At 35.6% G+C, this 14,182-nt stretch overlaps 1 protein-coding gene across 1 annotated transcript; it reads left to right on the plus strand.

Annotated features, from left to right (window-relative positions):
* Positions 1-998: 998 nt before the first annotated feature.
* Positions 999-13,552, plus strand: LOC124613459. Its single transcript, XM_047142163.1, has 4 exons — positions 999-1,273; positions 1,730-1,866; positions 9,648-9,819; positions 13,502-13,552. The coding sequence occupies exons 1-4, from the start codon at positions 1,208-1,210 to the stop codon at positions 13,550-13,552; spliced, it is 426 nt and encodes a 141-aa protein (XP_046998119.1). The 5' UTR covers positions 999-1,207.
* The last annotated feature ends 630 nt before the right edge of the window (positions 13,553-14,182 follow it).

The following is a 14,182-nucleotide window of genomic DNA, read 5'->3' on the forward strand; positions in this document are numbered from 1 at the left end:
TAAGAAGCTGAATAAATACGACAGTGATGCCAACAGTAAAAAATATATAAACAGGAATGTTGGGGGAGGGGGGGTGGTTAGGAGTTTAAGTCCAGGAAATTGGCAGGATGCAGGAATAGGATGGAGAACAAGTTTCAATTTCCAAAGTTCAGGGAAACTTGTGTGTTAGATGGGACAATCAAAGTGGCCTATGTGTTTTAGGATACTCAGTTCTATTGAATTGTGTTATCGAGTATCCTCTGATACTGGGTACTGGCTGCCCCCAAGTCAGGTAGTTTTCTCCATACACGCACGTGATCATCCAATTTAGCAATGGTCATTCCTAATTAAAGTGCAGTGAACACATGTTCATTGGTAAAGAAAACGTGTGGTTTTACATGTTGCTCTGCCTTTGATGCAATGTAATCTGTCTCACTTTCATACAAAAGTGAACGAATGAGTAATCAAACTCTCTGTTCCAAAAAATAAAGTGTCTGATAGACACCAATAGCATTTACAAATGCAGATTAATTTCTTCTCAGCACTTCCTTTGATGCAATAGGTAAGTTTTAGAAAAGAAATGAGAAGTGAGAGTCATATTTGTAACAGTCATTATGTATATGGAGGGGTCAGAATGATTTGGGCCGAAGCCTCATTGTCTTGAGATATAGATTTCCCTATTTATCAACTGAGTATAAGTAGGTGCATCGATTGGTGAAGCGGTTTATTGATTTTTCAACAGATGAAGCAGTATTGTAAGCGTATTTTAAATCATAAAAACTTATTAACTTTATTTATAGATTTTTCAAATATTTATTTTGCTCTCCTGTAATACAGGGTGTAGAAAAATTGAGCCACGAAATTTTAACCTTGGATAGCCCATGCCAGTAGGAACCAAAATTACTAATGTTGTGTAGGTCGACAACACACTATTTTTAAACCACAGAAACTTGGCACAATGTGCTCTGATTGACCATGGGATTGCCCTGTTACCAGAGGCTTGTTGTTCTTCAAACAAATACTGTGCTGCCATACTTACTGTGGGAATAAATCACAAATGATGTGTATGTGCTCCGAAGGGAAGCTTACATGTGAATGCCTCTGATGTGAGGTGGAGACAAACAACAAGACTTATTCGATTCTTGTGGTATCACATTGTGGCAGTGAAGGCGTGAGGGACGTTTGTATGTGTGAACCAACAACCATAGCGCTGCCCGTCAACCGATGAATGGCAACAGGGCAACCCCACAGGCAATTGGAGCACATAGAACCAAGATTCCTTAGTTTAAAAATGGTATGTTGTCAACCTACACAATATTAGTAATTTTGGTTCCTACTGCCATCAGCTACCCACGGTTAAAATTTCTTGACACAATTTTTCTCCACCCTGTATTTACTTCTTGTGGCTTGGGGTTGATCATTCTTTCCTGTTCATATACAGCAGTCTTTTAATAAATGTATACAATGTTATTCATGTAACATGTTTCACTTCATAATTTTTATTACAAATATTCTATATCAAACATGTAAATAACTAATTCATTACCTGCTCTCAGTGTTGTTAGGCACCCTGAATTATTTCATAACCTTTTGGTTCTTTTTTTTATGAAAATATGGATACATTATATTAATGGATGAATTTGTCTGCAGGAAAAAACATTTTGTTTCAACACTTAAACTGTAGAATATGGCATCTATTATTACTTATTTTTGGGAATTTTATTACTGAAACAGAGATTTAAAATTTCAGATTAAGTCGACTGATTTACTTCCAAAGCAGTTATGTTTCACATGTGTGAAAAAACTAAACACGATATCAGAGTTTGTGGAAGATTGTGTAAAAGCTGAAGAGAAGCTAAAGAACAATGCAAAGACAAATTTTTTCAGGTTTGTGTCTGTAAATATAATTAAATGAAATACTAAGCGTATTTTATGGGGGGAATAGGTGTGTTTTGTGTGAAACAAACCTTTGTGTTTGTATTTGGATACCTTCAATGTACTGTTTCCTTAAGTAGTCTCAGTATGGTTGATCAGTGATGTGCTTTTGAGTGCATAGCCAAGTTGTTGATTACATTTTATGCACAGTACTTCGCTGACTGATCGAGTTGTCTTCTTCAAGTGCTGTGAGTTGTGTTGTTCTGTGTATCTCTACCTGGACTCCATATAGACTGGGAAGTGATGTTGGTACCACTCTGTTACACCCTTAAGGCCTATTTACTTTCTGAGCCCACACTGTTATCCATAAAATGCACATTCTCTTGGTGTTTTCTGTCCCTGACATATATGAGGGCTTATGAGATCTTAATAAACTGAGTGCATAACAAAACCTAACAGAGGTTTCAATTTAAACAAGGCCCAGAACTCAGTTTATTAAAATCTCACTAGCCATTGCGTCCAACAGAGCAGGAAATCATGAGAAAATGCATGTTTTGCAGAACCAGGTCTGTAAAACAAATTAACATCAAAATTTATAGTGGATTCCAGGGATTGAACTTGGCTAAAAATAGTGGTGCAACATCAGTGACATCTGGTGAAGAAACCTGGTGAGCATCACCAAACTGAAGAATTGAAGAACAGAGAGGGGTGCGGTTCTGAGGAGGGGGGACACATCAGTGATGCTGACAGCGGGCTTGAGTTTTGTGGCAGTCAAGTGCTATGGTAAAAAATGTCACACGGAAGTACAAACTTCACTCAGCAATCACCTACCGTAATGTGTAGAACAAAGTGTAAAATACTGCTTACTTAATAAGTGAAGTTTCTGCCAACAAGTCTGTTTTGGGGTTTTTACAGTTCTTAATAACCACACACTCTGCTGTGACCTACTGCTTTGTAAGGTAGAAGCTCTGACAATACCATATTCGGCTGTATTTCATGACTCAGTTCTTGTCTGTGGTACCACCGCTTTGGCCTCTGCAATGATGTAGCAAGTTATTTGCAACAGTATTGCAACGTCCCCTCATTTTAACAATGCCTGTTAATCCTGTGCCTTGTGATAACTGTTTATTAATTCCAATTCTGATTTCTTGTCATTAACTAATACATTTACTATTTTTTGTATTAGCATTAAAGTTGACAAATAGTTTTAAAAATCTGGAGTAAGCCATTAGTACTTTTTTCTAGAATTTATTACTCAGAGAGTGGAATTCCATTTTATAGTAAACTTCCTATTAAATGAGATTTTTAAACTGCAAAAAAAATTTCAGTTCATTTAGTCAATAAGCATACTAAGTGGTAAATTCTTTTAGCAAACTACACCATTTAAAAAAAAAAAGATTACAAAACACACACATTTATAGTGAGATCTACTTCTAAAATTAATGATTTATACATTGACAGTGGCAGTTTTTTGCAATAACATTTCCAAAAATAGCGTTTAAATGTTGATACTATTTTACATTTGTAAAAACATAATGAGAAATAAAAATTAGATATGATTTATGTTAAAAGAGACATACTTTTTAAAAAGTACTTCCAAACTTTAGAACATTTTTATTGTAGTTTGTTGAGTTTCTGAGGTTTTAATAGCTATTTTTTGAATGTTTGACAGCTAAAGAATACAGACAAATAGTGAGAAAACTACAGTCTGAGGCATTTCTGTTTGGACAGCCATCCTTGTACTTTTGAAAATTGTTTGAGGTAGCATGAAAAGAACCTGTTCTCCAGAGTAGTGGTCAGCTGCACTAATTTCAACACTATGGTGATAGTCCAAAGCAGTGGCTGAAATTGAAAGTAACAATCCCCTTACGAAGGAAGCCGCATGAAAAGTAGAATCGTACACAAGCTGTGAATCATAACATCAATTTCTGAAATGCTCTCCACAGAAATGACACAGTTTTCAACCTTGTTTTGGGAACATTTACAAGTACAGAATAATTTTTTTTTTTTTTAAAGTAAGTGAGCTGATTTACCTACAAAGAAATCACTTACACATTAGTTAAATTCTTCTTTCCTGGGACAAGCACAACAACTTCTCTATGACATTGCTGTAAAAAGGGGCTTGGTCTTCAGAATGATAAGGGTTTTCTTTTCAGTGAAATATAGACTGAAGTCACTCAGCCTTACCTGTGAATGTGTGCTTCTCAGATATGTGTTGATTCTTTTATGAGCTGAAAAAGACTCTTCCACTGAATATGTAATACATGGAACTGTCAGTATCAAAGTTGATAATTTATACACTTCACTCAATTAACAGACAAAATATGTGGTTAACAATTCACTATAACATAAAAACAGCCAAAAAATTTCATAATTAAACTTATGATATCACTGTGTTTGCCTTTGTAGCTGAGCAGTCAACACAACTAACTGCAACATAGAGAATACGTGTTTGATTCTTGCCACTCCCAAGGTTTTTCGTTGATGAGAGGACTACTACGCAAGAAAATCAGCCTTTGGATGAGAATGTAGGAGTTATTAGAAGGAAAGCAGTATCTTCATTCAGATGGCAGCATTAATGACTTAGATAGTTGTGTGTTGATCACATGCACATATCTTACTGATTTTCATTCATGCCATCTTTGACAACATGTGAACTTCTAAACCTGATAGTAAAGCTAAAAATGTAATGAAGACTTTTGTAGTTAGGAAAAGAGTGAGTTGACATGACAGTCATTGATTATCTCTTGTGACATTGTCATGGTCACTAAGTAAATGATCTGTAGAAAATATAATTTCTAACTAAACTAATTGTTGAATGTGTTTCATCATTGGTTTTATTTGAACATCACTTATCTGACCAATGAAAAACTTAAACTGGACATGGATATGTAGATTAAAGTTGTTTTAAAACTGAACCACAGCAAAATTTTACAAGTAAATCTCAGCAAAACATTTATTACTGTTCAAGAAATAAGGGAGTGACAATATCTACTTGCCAAATAAAATGGTAAATTAATTGTTTTTTTATTACTAAATGTTATGATGAGAGAAAAATACAGGCAGAAAGGTAATATCTAACATAAACTTTAAAGAGAATGGTTGTGGAGAATTTGAGAAATAGGTCTGAACTGAACAAAAGAAGAAGAAACCAGTGAACAGTAACAGTAAGTGAACCAACTTCTATGATACACTTTAAAGCCAGTGTTTCAGTGCTTGTTTTCTATCATTATTCAGTTTATTCAATAAATCTAATTGTATGATTTATGGAAGTGAAGAAATTGAAATGAATATAAGCAGTCAAATGCACCTTGAGGAGAGATGCTCTTAAGATGCATGAAGAATCTGAGAGTGCAGGGAATAATAGCTTTTTCATATTGTCAGGTCACTTTATAGTTAAGGAGTTTTTAAGTTGTAGCTTAGTAAGGTTATATGTACTTTCACTAACATTATTGAATACAGTGAAAGAATGGGTGCAATGAAATGAGAACAAATGTATGAAGTATGTTAGATATTAAATTTTTTGTAAAAAATACTATTATAAAGCTGTTAGCAGTTTGAGGAAGTACAAAAATTTTCAGTACTTAAGATATGGCAAAATGTTAAATGATTTCAGTCTCACAGATACCATAATCAAACCTATTAAAGGGTGACTTAAATGAAAACCTCAAGTATTTGTTATAAAGCTCAAGGCCACATGAATTTTCAACAGAATCTTCCCCACACCCAGCAAGTTTGTATTTCCAATTATCTGATTCCATTCAGAGACCTGCTGCTATAATAGATATGCATCTCTATTCTGCTCTTTCATTCTATTATGAATTTCATCTCTATGCAGAGATAGAATAACAGAATACTGTTCATCCTTTGTGTAAGCTCTTGTAAGAGTAGCCATATGTACGCTTTTCTCACAGCATTAACTGGGTATCTGCACAGTGCTGCTACCAAGTGGACATCCAGCACACTGTTAACAACATGTTTATCAAATAACGAGCTAGTAGTTCCATATTTTTTCTTTTTTATTTCACATTTATGTTTTTTATTTGGCTCACCCTTATATACTACACAATTAAGACTGCTAATTCAAAGAGTTTTGATTGATTTCTCTTCTGACACACCGTTAAAAAATTGATTGATACTATTTGAGAACTATAATAAGGTTCATGGACTCGGGAGATGTCATGCCATAGTGATTTGAAGATGTTCCTTGCCAGCTATGCAGCATACAATTAGCCAGTGTTGGCTGCACTGTATGCTTTGTTGCTGAGCTATCTGTTCGTTGCTGCACTGACCAATTATATTATTCAGTGGTATTAACTGATCATTATCTCTGTCATGCACAATGCTGTTCTTGTGGAGTCTCACAACGCAGATTTGTGTTGTTTGCACTGTGTACTTACGGTGCATGGAGGTGGAGTTTGTTCCCACTGCACCTAACCTCTCCTTGCAGCAAATCCTGTGTGCGCTCTTTGCTCCCTGGAATCTTCTGCTTACCAGATACCAAGCTATAGTTATGAGTAGTAAAGACAGTTTCATTACATGACACTTTACCATACCAACATTGCATTTTAGACCATTTTAAAAAGAACTGAGGTGTTAAAAAAGTAGGAGGTAACAGATAGTAAGTCCATTGGTATGCACTGTTTCAGTTTCAGTCCAGAGAGGATGAGGACAGAGTGAGAAGGAAAGATGGACAACCTCGGTGGAGTGATTGAATTTGTGATTTTCTGTCTGAGACGTCACAATTTGTATAATCTCACCTGGAGTAAACTAGTGAAACCGAAATGATATGTGGGATTCCCCAAGGAATCATTACAAATGATTTAGGAGACAATCTGAGCAGCCCTCTTAGATTGCTTATAGATGTTGCCGTCATTTGTAGTCTACTAAAGGTATCAGAAGATCAAAACAAACTGGAAAACGATTTAAACAAGAATCTGCATGGTGGAAGAAAGTGGGAGTTGACCGTAAACAATAAGAAGTTTGAGTTCCTGCACAAAAAAAATAAATAAATAAAAATATTAAAATTTTGTTGTAATGTAAATAACACAAATTAAAGTTGTTGATTTGGCCAAATACCTAGGTATTACAACTACAAACAACTTTAATTTGACCCATTGAAAGGTAATGCTGTTTGGAATACATAAAAATGATTGAGAATGTATGCAAAATTTAGTTTACGGACAACAAACAAAGACAGACATAAATTATTCTCAACAAGTTATGACTGAATACTGTAAACAACTAACAGTTGATTTAACCCCACAATTGGCAAGGATCCTGGCAGAAGTGAGTCAAGTACTCTGGCCCTAAAAATGTGGATAACACAATCTGAACTGATGTGATGCTGAGCAGACTTTGATTGATAATCAATAGAAGTTTTTCAATATAGGGCAGCTGAGAGCAAGTGGCGATTGAGATCTGTACTCCCTGACAAGGCCAGAGTAGCAGTACGTTACTTTGTTTGCTTCGTGCGGCGATCTAAATTGCAGCTGTCGAGAAGTGCGCGGTGGTGGCAAGAAGTGGAGGCGGCACCTGTGAATCGGCCACGACAGTGAAAGAAAAGCAAAAATCTCACTGTCTAGCAATCAGGCAGACAGATCGCAATTCATTTGGTACCAGAGCAATGAACTCATGGCAGATTTCAATGTGTGACACAGTCGTTCGCTAGTCGTACCTAGGACCAATTTGCCTCACTTATATGACAGAGCACACAAGAATACCAAACGTCTAGTCTAGTAAATCAAAAACGAATAAGTGTGCCCTTGGCAACCAAGTAGTCCGGGACATTCGAAGTCACATTGTCGATACAGTAAGAACATCACCACAGGCTCTCCAGTCTAACTACTTGCAAGTGAAGTCAGTCTCAGGACAAGTCCCAAGCACCAACCACACATGCCAGAGCTACGACCAGAAGATGCTTCTAGACTGAAGTCCAGAACCCAAGAGCTTCACACCTCGCTAGACAAAAAATCTCCATTTTCCCGCAAAGTGCTTCAGAGGCGCTAAAACTCCCCTCCTATACGACAGCACAAACTCATGTTGAACCAGCACAAGAGTTAAGAAACCTGCATCTCTGGCTTTTTTAAGTTTTCATGGAGGGGGAAGATGGTTTTCCCGAAGTCATGTTGCTTCCCATGGCAACAAGCGAACAAATACAATCTTAAAGATCTTTCTCTAAATTGCCTGTGCCTTGGAGCATGTTAGTCTTAGCTATGAGATGTAATAAAGATACTCTGTATAAATGTTTCTCAGACGCCGGAGTTTCTTATACAACCGAGGCAGCTGATGGAAGTGCATCACAGGCCTATTTGCAGTATCGGTGAACATGAAAACTTTTGAATTTTTATTACGCATGGATCTGCACACTGTGTAGACGTGTCCCTTCAGTCCATCGCCCCCAGCCCAGCCTTCTGCTGGCACCATGGCAGGTAGCTCGGCATTGTTCTGCTGGACACCTGTCTCGACTAGGGGCTTCTCTGTCTGCCCTGTATGGCTCTGGGACTGTCTGGCAAGATGTACTGAGGGATGGCTCGCCGCCAATTGCTTTCAACTTCCAACATGCCATTTCTGCAAGCTAAGAAGCATAAAAATACCTCATGCTTTGAACGCCCTACCAGGCTTCATCAACATCTGCTCAGACCGTTAACTTTCTAGAGTCTTGCTCAAGGTGCATAAGCTGTAACAAAATCTTTAATAATTTTCTGTATAAAAAAAATAAGTGAGAGAGGAAACATACTAAAGAGACAGGCTGCACTAGACTTGTTCACCCTCTCCTAGAGTACTGTTCTATTTCACGGAGTCCTAATGTGATAGGATTGGCAGAGGTCCTCCAAAAGGTCAAAGAAGGGCAGTTTGTTTTATAGTGTCACAAAATAGGGGAAAGAATCTCATACATAGATATTATAATCAATCATTAAAACATTGTCATTTGTCATTGTGGGATGATCTTTTCATGAAGTTTCACTCACTATCATTCCCTCTGAATGGCATATTATTTTGTTGAATCCCATGTACATAGGGAGAAATGACCCTGTGATAAAATAATAGAAATCAGAAAGATTGAGATGTTAATTTTCCCTACATGCTGGTTGCAATTGGGAGAGTCATGAAGCAGTTTGAAAGTAGTTCTGTGAACTGTCGACCAAATGCTAAAGTGTGAATTGCAGAGTAATCACGTAGATGTCTCTCTTAGGAAGATTAAGTGGAAGAGAAATGAAATGACTAATTCAGTTAAGAACTAGGATGTAAAGGACATGGGAAAAAAGTCAGAGGTGGAGGAGAACCAAAATGAAGAAGTAAAAATCAATACAGAAAACAATAAAGTAAGGCATAATACAAAAAATGTTATAAAATAACAGTGATAAAAGTAACAAAATAAGACAGGGTGACAGCATGATAACTGAAGATAAGTGTAGGAATGTGTCTGTGTGCACGGACATATTGGAGAGCAAGTTCCCATCTCTAAAGTTCAGGGAAATTATTATCATGTTGGAGGATCTAAATAGCCTCTGTGATGTACTGTTTCTCATGTCCCTTGAGTTAGTAAACAGGTGTATCTATAGGCAGTTGTAAGAATTTCTTGTCCTGAAAGTAAGCATTGACATAAATCAAATGGTCTCATGGTTTTACAGTAGCATATATTCCAGCAGTTTTATGCCAAAACTGAATACTAAAATTATGTTACAGCTAGATTTAAAATTCTGCATCATTATCCTCGTATGTTTATTTCTGTTATGTCTGCTTTCCTGAAAAATGAATCCTACTGAAAATTTGAAACTTAATTTCAGTAGTAACCAGAATCTGTTCCAAAGCTATGAGAACAAAATTAATACTTTTGCTGAGGAACCATTTGAAATATGCCGCCTGTGTGCCAAGAATGCTAAAAAGATTATATACATATTTGATGACACTGGGAGCATGCAGCAGTTGGAATTCAAGATAAATGCATATTTACCAATAACTGTAAGTCTTTTCCCCCCTTATATTTGTATCAAATAATCTTATGTAAAATATAATTGTTATTTCTTTCATACACATATAAATTCCAGTAGTGTATATCAATGACTTTCGAAGCCTGTGAAAGATGTATGATATAACTCCAGCAAGTCAGTGACAATTATAGAATGTGGTTCAGAAGCACTTATTTTCTGTAAACTGTGGAAGACTTTTAAGATCCAAAGTAATCTTGTGCAATACTTTCATGTTAGGTACACAGTTTAAGAAATGCACATGGACAGATGAAAAGTATTTACTTGTAAGTCATCAAACATGAGAAATAGTTGTAGGGCTTCTTGTGTGTTCAGAACTTTATGTTCTGCCATTGACCACTATTACCTATTTATAGGAGAAAATATGGAGAAAGGAGGAGTTGCCATATATGTCAAAAGTTATCATTGTGCAAAAAGTATAGAAACAAAAAAGTTTTGTGTAGAGAAACATATAGAAGCATGTGCCTGTGAGCTTAAATTAAATAAAGGCACATTTATAATTGTAACTGTATATAGGTCCCCATCAGGAAATTTTCATCTATTTCTGAAAAATTTGGACTCCTTGTTGTGCTATCTGTCAGACAGGGGGAAGCAAATTATTATTTGTGGGGACTTCAATGTAGATTCTCTGAAAGAGGGTAATAGGAAAAATGACCTTGAAGTATTACTCGGTTCTTTCAATTTGACACCCGTTATTGATTTTCCTACTCGGGTGGTAAAGGATAGCAGCTCACTGATAGATAACTTCTTTATAGACCAAGATAGAATGGTCTTTCTGATCATGGTGCACAGCTAGTTACAATATATGACATAGCTCCATTCAGCAATACTAAACAGTCCTCCAAAGTAGTACGTTCAGTCAACGATTTAACAATTGCAAATTTCAGGGAAAGCCTACAGCAGTTAGACTGGGATGAGGTGTACCGTGAACCTGATGCCAATTTAAAATATAATTTATTTCATGACATTTTTGTAAAACCGGAAGAGGGAAATGTATCTGACAGCAAGAAAGAGTAGTGACCCAGAAACTATCAAAAATTATAAAAACTACTGTGTTATATTAAGAAAAGTTATTAAAAAATCCAGGAGTATGTGTATCATGTCTGAAATCAGCAACTCTGATAATAAAATTAAAACAATTTGGAATATTATTAAAAGAGAAACAGGTCAACCAAGAGCAGAGGAAGACAGTATTACCATCAAATTGAATGAAAACTTTACGAACAAAAAGTCAGAAGTTGAAAATATTTTTAATAATCATTTTCTAAATGTTGTGGATATAGTAGGATCCAGGTGTTCATTAGAAGATGCTAGGCTGTTAATGGAAGAGGCCATACCTATGCAATTTGATACAATTGAAATCTCACCCACTTCTCCCTCTGAAATTAGGAAAATAATAAACTTGCTTAAAAGCAAAAACTCACATGGAATTGATGACATTTCCAGCAAAATACTAAAAGCTTGTTCTCAACAGATAAGTAAGATTCTCAGCCACCTGTGTAATAGCTCTCTGGAACAGGGCATTTTCCCTGATAGACTGAAATATGCTATTGTTATACCTTTGCATAAAAAGGGGGATAGATCTGATGTCAACAATTACCGTCCAATCTCCCTTCTAACAGCTTTATCCAAAATTTTTGAGAAAGTAATGTATTCAAGATTAGCTTCACGTATCTGTAAAAATGAAGTACTAACAAAACGTCAGTTTGGTTTCCAGAAAGGTTTTTCAACAGAAAATGCCATATATGCTTTCACCAGTCAAATTTTGAATGATCTGAATAACCGAACACCACCCATTGGGATTTTTTGTCATCTCTCAAAGGCCTTTGAGTGTGTAAATCATGAAATTCTGCTAGACAAGCTCAAGTATTGTGGCATGAGTGGGACAGTGCACAAATGGTTTAATTCGTACCTAACTGGAAGAGTGCAGAAAGTTGAAATAAGTAGTTCTCATAACATGCAAAGATCAGCACATTCCTCAAACTGGGGAACTATCAAGAATGGGGTTCCACAAGGGTCAGTCTTGGGTCCTTTGTTGTTCTTATTATATATTAATGACTTGCCATTCTATATTCATGAAGAGGCAAAGTTAGTTCTCTTTGCTGATGATACAAGTATAGTAATCACACCTGACAAACAAGAATTAACTGATGAAATTGTCAATACTGTCTTTCAGAAAATTACTAAGTGGTTCCTTGTAATTGGACTCTCACTGAATTTTGATAAGACACAGTACATACAGTTCTGTACAGGGAATGGTATGACGCCATTAATAAATATAGACCTTAATCAGAAGCATATAGCTAAGGTAGAATATTCCAAATTTTTAGGTGTGTCCATTGATGAGAGATTAAATTGGAAGAAACACATTGATGATCTGCTGAAACGTTTGAGTTCAGCTACTTATGCAATAAGGGTCATTGCAAATTTTGGTGATAAACATCTTAGTAAATTAGCTTACTACGCCTATTTTCACTCATTGCTTTCATATGGCATCATATTTTGGGGCAATTCATCACTGAGGAATAAAGTATTTATTGCACAAAAGCGTGTAATCAGAATAATAGCTGGAGTCCATGCAAGATCATCCTGCAGACATTTATTTAAGGATCTAGGGATATTCACAGTAGCTTCTCAGTATATATACTCTCTTATAAAATTTGTTATTAACAACCAAACCCAATTCAAAAGTAATAGCAGTGTGCATAACTACAATACTAGGAGAAAGGATGATCTTCACTATTCAAGATTAAATCTAACTTTGGCACAGAAAGGGGTGAATTATACTGGCACTAAAGTCTTTGGTCACTTACCAAATAGTATCAAAAGTCTGACAGATAACCAACAAGTATTTAAGAAGAAATTAAAGGAATTTCTGAATGACAACTCCTTCTACTCCATAGAGGAATTTTTAGATATAAATTAAGAAAAAAAAGAATAAAAGAAAAAAAATTTAAAAAATAAAAAATAAAGAAAAACAAAAAACACAAAAAAATAAAGTTGTTATATTAACTTAAGTATCTTGTTAAATTAACCTAATTATATCATGTATTAGAAAATTCTACTCGTTCCACATCATTACGAAATATCGTATTCATGATCCATGGAACTAGTATTAATCTAATCTAATAGCACTTGTTCGCTAACCCAAATGTACTGGATTTACTATCAGCCACCTTTTACCTTAGACACTGTGTATATGGATGAAACTCTAAAATTCTAAGAGCAGAGGATTAGGCTAGTGTTAGATATAGTATGGAATAATAAAATGCAGTGTGAAGATGAAGCAAATTTCTCATCAGGATTGCTTTGTATGTTTTGAGAATGGGTAGTGCACAGTCACATTTCCAAGACACTGACACAATAGCAGCATCAAATCTGTTGCTGCTAGAGCTGATCTCATGTGACTGTTGCTTTGTTCCACATTTTAATTTGAGTCCTGTTGTGTGTGAAGTTAAAATAGGGATGTTTTCTTGGGATTACTTTTCATGCTCTGAAATTGGTTTTTAATACTATTCATACAGTTTGGAAATCAGTATAAAGTATGAAAGGCTACTTTTCTTTGTACTAGTAGCAAGAATGATAGTGCAATAATGTAATGTACATAGACCACTGGCCTTTAAAAAACTGTGTGAAAAGGCCTGTTGTATTTTAAGTGTGACATTGAGTTTCAGAATGGTGAACTGTTCCTAGAAAATGAGTGCTAGTGATACCAGTGATGATAGTGCTTTTATAATTTGTGCTGAAGATGTATAAACACCATATGGTGCCATAGCTATTCTCCAAAGTAGTAGAACATCTAAACTTTAACATGAAAATATTCAAATACCATGTGGTGCTTGGCATTACTGTTCTCCAAAGGATCCACGAACAACATCATGCAGATTTTAATCACCTGCAAAAGATCATGATTGGACCAGTTGTCATGGATGTGGGGTCATTTTTCATATAAATAAAACATCAGCTGTAAGTGCAGTGGATTTTGTCCAGCCTGTTGCTTCCTTATCTGAAATAAGAGACCATTAACATTCAGAAGCAATTGGTGAATTGTCTTTCAGTTATTTCATTGCATTATTTGGTAGCTCAAACAATGTATAGAAGCATAAATTTTCAGAGAGAATTAAAGTAGCAGCTGAGTTATCTGACTCACCAAAAAATTATCTTCTTTAGCATGTTTACTACAATAACATGGCCCTAGGTAAACAGACATTAGTGTAGCAAAAGTACAGCTTTCAAATGTATGAAAAAAATTGCAAAGCATGAGTACTGTGGATACCACAAGTGTTGGTTACACATTCTGTACTACAAATGGTCTTCAATTAAGTATATTTGGAAAT

This window comes from Schistocerca americana, chromosome 4 (assembly GCF_021461395.2).
Source record: "Schistocerca americana isolate TAMUIC-IGC-003095 chromosome 4, iqSchAmer2.1, whole genome shotgun sequence".
Lineage (NCBI taxonomy): Eukaryota > Metazoa > Arthropoda > Insecta > Orthoptera > Acrididae > Schistocerca > Schistocerca americana.